The sequence below is a fragment of the Galeopterus variegatus genome, unplaced genomic scaffold, assembly GCF_000696425.1.
Source record: "Galeopterus variegatus unplaced genomic scaffold, G_variegatus-3.0.2 Scaffold4122, whole genome shotgun sequence".
Taxonomy (NCBI): Eukaryota; Metazoa; Chordata; class Mammalia; order Dermoptera; family Cynocephalidae; genus Galeopterus; species Galeopterus variegatus.
The window spans coordinates 111,848-117,978 of NW_007730233.1; the positions used below are offsets into that span (position 1 = coordinate 111,848).

At 53.7% G+C, this 6,131-nt stretch overlaps 2 protein-coding genes across 2 annotated transcripts in view; one reads left to right on the forward strand and one right to left on the reverse strand.

Moving 5' to 3' along the window:
- Positions 1-300: 300 nt before the first annotated feature.
- On the forward strand, positions 301-1,186 carry LOC103602391 (chromosome unknown open reading frame, human C7orf34). Its single transcript, XM_008586792.1, has 2 exons — positions 301-433; positions 1,008-1,186. Exons 1-2 carry the CDS (start codon positions 301-303, stop codon positions 1,184-1,186), a joined length of 312 nt encoding a protein of 103 aa, XP_008585014.1.
- Positions 1,187-1,927: 741 nt separating this feature from the next.
- KEL (Kell blood group, metallo-endopeptidase) overlaps positions 1,928-6,131 on the reverse strand; it is a 20,924-nt gene continuing 16,720 nt past the window's right edge. Inside the window, exons 11-18 of the mRNA XM_008586793.1 lie at positions 4,946-5,044; positions 4,657-4,734; positions 4,127-4,227; positions 3,859-3,969; positions 3,649-3,716; positions 3,255-3,424; positions 2,795-2,890; positions 1,928-2,089 (exon numbers count right to left, since the gene is read on the reverse strand). Of these exons, the coding sequence (XP_008585015.1) occupies positions 1,928-2,089; positions 2,795-2,890; positions 3,255-3,424; positions 3,649-3,716; positions 3,859-3,969; positions 4,127-4,227; positions 4,657-4,734; positions 4,946-5,044 (885 nt within the window). The remainder of the gene's footprint in view (positions 2,090-2,794; positions 2,891-3,254; positions 3,425-3,648; positions 3,717-3,858; positions 3,970-4,126; positions 4,228-4,656; positions 4,735-4,945; positions 5,045-6,131) is intronic.

Sequence of the window (6,131 nt, forward strand, 5' to 3'; positions counted from 1 at the left end):
TAAAATATGCCGACCTCAAGCCCCCCCCCCCCCCCCCCCCCCCGCTGGCTGTTCTCCACTCTGTCACCTGGCAGTGGAACACTCTAGTAAGCTGGAATGAGGGTCAAGCTCATGGCTGTGATGTCACAAAGCACATGAAGTTAGAGGTCCTATGGAAGAGAAGGGGAGAAAATGATGCTAGGAAGGGATAAGGGCTGGGACAGGGACAGGAAGGAAGCAGGAGGTGGGGGGAGCCTGCTGGGCACTGGGTCAGGGAAGGCCTGCAGCAGCGTGGGGGCTAGGGGGCGAGGGGACAGGCCCATGACTTCTCTGGGCTCACAGCTCTGCAGGGCAGCATTCCTGACAGCCCTCCTGCTGCTGCTGTGGGTGAAGCCTCAGAAAGGGAGCCCAGGCCCTGGCGAGGGGAGCTCAGGAGAGAAAACACCCTCTCCAGGTAGGTAGAGAAGAGGGGGACAATGTGTAGAAGCAGGGGTCAGATCTGTTTAAGGTCAGGACCCAGATGACTGATTAGGCGAAGGTGAGATCTGAAATGAGTTTGGGTTATAGGCAGTAATTCCAGCCCCCTGTTATTATAGTGTGAAATAATAGTGTCGTGGAACAGAGTCTGGAGCAGGGCTCTGATCCAGGGACACACTTGAGCCAGCTGACATTGTGTGTGGGATTATGGGTGCCTTTGTCTGAGAAGGAGGGTCTTTGGTTTTCTTTGTACTTGAAGGTGGTACCTCACTCCCCAAACAGTGTAACAGCTTGGAGGAGGCAGCTAGCACTAGAAATAGGGTATGTGTTTGTACTGGGGCTGTGGTGAACACAGATCAGAAAAGGCCTCTGGATAAAGAGTCCACCACTTTTCTGATCAAGGCCAAGAATATGGGCAATTGGGCCAAAATCCCTTGGCCTCAACTCTTTTCCTATACTCTGACTCTTCCCCTTCCTGGTTTCAGGCCAAGGTCAGGGTGGGGGCAGGTCAGGATCAGGGATGTCAGTCCCTGCCCTCTCCCCTGTTCCAGACCAGAATCAAGAGCAGTTCGAAGAGTACTTTGTGGCCTCATCAGTGGGTGAGATGTGGCAAGTGTTGGACATGGCCCAGCAAGAGGAAGACCAGCCATCCAAGGCAGCAGCTATCAGGGACCACCTTTTACACCTAGCCTTCTGCTTCAACCTGGCCAGCATCATGGTTTTTTTATGAGGGATGTGGAGGACGAGGTGGTGGACTGGATCCTGGATGAAGACCTGAATATCTACCTGCACTTCATGGTTGCTTACTGACCCCGTCCCAACAACAGCTCCAGTACACTGCTCCTAAAGGGGACGTGCATCTCCCTGCAGGGAGCAGCAGCAGAGACATTGATCACCTACACCATGGCTTGCTGGCCTCCCCAAGCCCAGAGCTGCATCTCCCAGGGCCAGAGACACCCGACCTATGCCCTTTCTCCCTCACCTCTCCTGGTTTTGTTCAGAACCATAGATTAGGGGGAAGAGGCAGCAACAATAAAACAGCAATAAAATCCTGAAGACAATTGGGGGAAGCTTTCTGAGACTTATCCCAAGCCCTCTTGTCTCTGCCTAGGTGGTCTAATTGCCTGAACTTTGGTCCACTGAGCGACCTTTAAAACCACCAGCTCACTTCTTGGTGCTTTCTCTTTCTTGTGTCCGTCAAACATTTCTGGCATTTTTCCCCTCTTATCTTTCGTGACTTCTAGGTGTTTTCTCCCTCTTACCGTTTCTGACCCCTAGGCATTTTGCCCCTCCCTTTATTTCTGACTTGCATGCTTAGAAGATAGCAGGAAAGAGTCATTAAGAGACAGGCAAAAGCCAGGTGCTAGCTTTTATTTTATCTCTGAAAGGGGCAGGAGATATTGTCCTGCCTCTCTGGATGGGGCCAGGGAGATGTTGATACATGTGTGCTGCCGGCTTCTCGTGAGCCAGGTTACCAGAGCTGGCAGTGGCTGGAGGGGTTCAGGAGGGTGCCATTTGGACAATGGAAGTGTCTGGCAAAGGCTGGAGTGTTGCTGAGGGGCCCGTGGACTCGAAGTGTGGGAGGACTGTGGGTGTCCTGAGAGTCCTGGGGGCCAGACCCCCTACACATCACCTGGGGAGAGAGGCCAACAAAGTGTAAGGAGAAGGGCAGGTTATCAGAGTCAGTAGGACACGGCAGGCCTGGTGACGAGGGGGGACCAGGGGGATCAGACAGAGGGGGAGCAGGGAATAGAATGTTTAGAGGCCACACGGAGTATTTGCCATTTGAAAATCGTTTCACCAGGCGATAGGAGTCTGGCGCTGTGTAATCACACCATGTATAAATGACCGAGAGGGGGTCTCATGGAGGAGACCTGTGAGGGGGTCTTTAAGTGTGTTGAGGAATTGGGGACTATGTCCGTTGAGGGAACACAAGGTGCTCAAGGGGGGGGTTATGTCAAAAAACTGAGCCCCCACCTGGAGGTGAGGTCTCTTAGGGGGAATGTGGCACTCAGCCTGCTGCAGGCTCACATTTAAGGGGTCTGCACTGCTGGGGCATGAGAGAAGAAGCAAGTTGGGCTCATCTCATGGAGGGACCTGGAAGGAGAGGTTTTTCTCCTTTTTGAGTGGCGTTGGGGGATTGTATTTGCTAGAAGAACCTGTAGTGATGTGAAGAATGATTGAGGGGACAAGTTAGGAAGCACGATGTGGGGGACGTGTGGCAGAGGGTCGAGGGCATTTGGGAAGCGTGTTTTGGGGAGGAGAGGTCTTTGAGCATTAGTACTAGGATATTTATCTGATATGAAGCAAGCTGTGGCGGGAGGTGGCAGCTGCCTACCTGGGTGTAGCTTCGGAAGAAGAGCTGCTGGGGGCTGAGGTCCAGGTTGGGCAGAGTGGTGTCCCCATGGCACCCTAATAGTCTCTTTCTGTATGCCTGGATATAGGGGTGGGATGGAGAGTCATCCTCAGGCTCCAGCTCCAGACTAGTGGCTATTTGGAAGTTCAGTGCCCTTCACACTGTACCCAGGATCAGTTCATGGCCCTTCTTCACAAGTTCTGCACTGACACACTCGTCTGAGCCAGAAGAAAGGGTAGCTGCCAGGAGGCCTATAGGTGTCCTAGAAAATGGGGGATCTACGGGGTAGGGGGATCCTCACGTTGACATCTGTCCAGTGGGGATGTGAAGGGCAGAAAGCTATGCAACTGTGTTTGCGTGAGAGATGATGGAAGGAAAACTTGAGGACAGGGTTTCTAGTCTGCAGGTAAAAACAGATCGAGGCCCTCAGTGAATGAGTTACCTGCAGTGCAATGGCCAGCCCCCCGACGTCTGCAGCATCCTCCAGGAACGTGTGGGAGCCATTGAAGGAGGTTCCTCTGGGTAATGGGAAGGCAGCATAATGGCTCTCCAGGCACAGGCGTGTCCCCTGTAGGGCATGGGTGTCACAGGCCTGGCAGCCCCCGGGCAGTACTGTTGAAAATGGGGCAAGGGAATGGGCCCATGAGGGATCGTGAAGGGTTGGGGACATGGAGGTACCACAGACCGATCTAGCTCCCACATCCCAGGAGCACTGCAAAGTTTCAGGGACTGTGCCACCTGGAGCCCACCAATAACCTCCCTTTTCCACACAGCCTTCCTGGGAGGCCTCCCCTCGGGCTCCCATGGCCCCACCTCCCACTGGCCCTGTTACCCACAGAACTGGTGGAGGCTGTGCAACAGCTTCTGGGCCATGATGCTGCCTGCGGCGCCGAAGTTCACAGCTCTAGGGAGACAAGGGCTTGTCTTACCTTCAGAACCCTTCTACATGTTTGACCCCAATTCTCCAGCCACAAGTCCCATCTATCAGAACACTTGTCCTTCCCTCTTGGGAAACTCCCTACCCACCCTCATAGAAGGGCTCATACCTGGGGTAGTCAGGGTGGAAGAAAGGGGGTTGGAGGAGTCCAGCTGGGAAGACTACCACACGGTCAGATATTGAATAATAAGCATTGACCTCCCAGGGGGACACCTTCCATCTGTGGGAAGAGCACATATAAACACCAGCTCCATCAGTTATTATCCCCCTGACATAGGCAGGACCCCCACTACTGTCACTGATCCCCAGCTTCCTGTCCTACTAATCATGGGTGGGTATCTCCAGGATGGAGTGTCTGTGTCTCCGTGCTCACGTACCTGTGGTGAGGGGAAGGCTGCAAGAAGCTCCGGACAGTTCTAGCTTGGAGGGATCGGACACAACTCAGGAAAGACTGCAGGAAGCTAGGTCCAAGTTGTATCTGGAGAGGAGGCAAGAGATGACTTGGGTACGCAGAGACAAATGTAGATGTACACTGACATATGCTGCTGGGTCCATCTGAACCCAAACTGGTAAGCCCTGACACACAGACATCCACAGATCAGTGGAGACCAGCACAATGGTACCACAGCATGCTGGTGCTTCTCACGAATCAGCACATAGATAAAGACAAGTCACAGAACGCACACATGTGCGTGTGTGTATATACATGGGGACCTATAAAGTTTCTGTTCTGCCAACAACCCTCCCCCACATGGGTATTCCCTCTTAAAGCCCAGCCCGCCCCAGGACAAAAAAGGGGTTGATCAGAATCACCCAGGGAAATGTGTTTCTCCAACAGACTCAGGTGGGTCAGGGAGGTGAGGAGAAGTCAAGGAGCAGGGAGGAGCTGGACAGGACAGGGACTCACATCGCTGTATTCTCGCCTGGCCAGTTCTGGCTTCAGGGCCCATTCCGGGGCCCCAATCTCCACCTGCAGTTTGATAACCTGGGAAGAGACACAAGAGGTGGTAGGAACCTCACTGTCCTCCCGAGGCCATCAGAGGGCATTTCTCCTTCTCATCGCCCTTGCCCCAGTCTTTCATATTGTCACCAGGCCATCCGTGCCCTCGTGTCTTTAGCGCTCTCCTCCAGTCTCTGGATCCAATGCTCTTTTCCACCCCTACCCGTTCCCACCCGGGCCCTTGTGCTGGCCTTACCCTGTCCTGGGCTTCTTTCCGGGCCTCTTCATTCATCCAGGGAAGACTCTTGAGGCGGGCGAGGAGGGCTTCCTTGATCCCACCAAATAATTCCATGGCCTGTGAGGGAAAGATCCCAGGGACAGGGAAACAGGTTCAGAATCGGCCTCAGCCCTGACCCTGCCCACAGCACCTGACCCTACAAGGGGCCTTGACCCTGAGCTGCCTGGGCTGGAGGAGCTGTCAGAGGAGGAAGAGAGAGTAGAAGCGACTATTTCCTAGGTGGACATACACCTCAAGATCTCTGGAGATTCAAGGGCAGTGCCAGGCACAGGAAGAGAAGATGGGAGCCAGCTGTCCCTGGGGGTTGACCAGGAGGACAATTCCTTTCCACGGGGAGACCTCAGGTGGATGGGGAAGGAGCCTCTGTGCTTACTCTTGGGACAGGCAAATGGCTCAGACCGCAGAAGGAGGAAGTGGCTGTCATTCACTTTTCTGCTCTTGGGGGCCCTTGTCCTCACACCTCTTTCTCAGGCATGCATTTTCTCTCTCCAGCCTCCTGAGCTCTTCAGCTTCCTGACAAGTTGGAGTCTTGCCAGCTTCCCACCCAACTGCTTCCCCAGCCATCTACGATCTCATGTACGTCCTCTCTTGGTGGAGGAGAATGAACAACAATATTAGGAGCCTGGGCTCTGTCATCAGTCTGCCCAAGTTCAAATTCTGACTGTGTCTTGGTAGCTGTGTGACCTTGGGCAAGTCATCAACCACTCTGTGCCTCAGTTCTATCTTCTATAACATTAAGATGATGATAGGAATTAAAGAAAGTAGTTTATTCAAAGTGACTACAATAGTCCCAGGCATGTGGTAGGCACTTAGAAGTATTCAGTAGTTATTTATTTGCCCTCCTCGAGATTACATCATCTCATTCTTCTGTCCCTATTCATATGTTCTTTAAAAGTCTTAGATAAAAGGAGGCTTAGGGCTGGCCTGGTGGCGCACTGCTACAGTGTGCCGCTTGGGAAGCGCGGCGGCGCTCCCGCCGAGGGTTCGGATCCCACATACAGACCGGCCGCTCACTGGCTGAGCGAGGTGCGGGGGAAACGCCGAGGGTTGCACTCCCGTTGCCGGTCCCGGTCTGGTACGGGCGCGACACTGAGGGTTGCGATCCATTGCCGGACACGAAAAAAGACAAAAAAGAGAGAGAGAA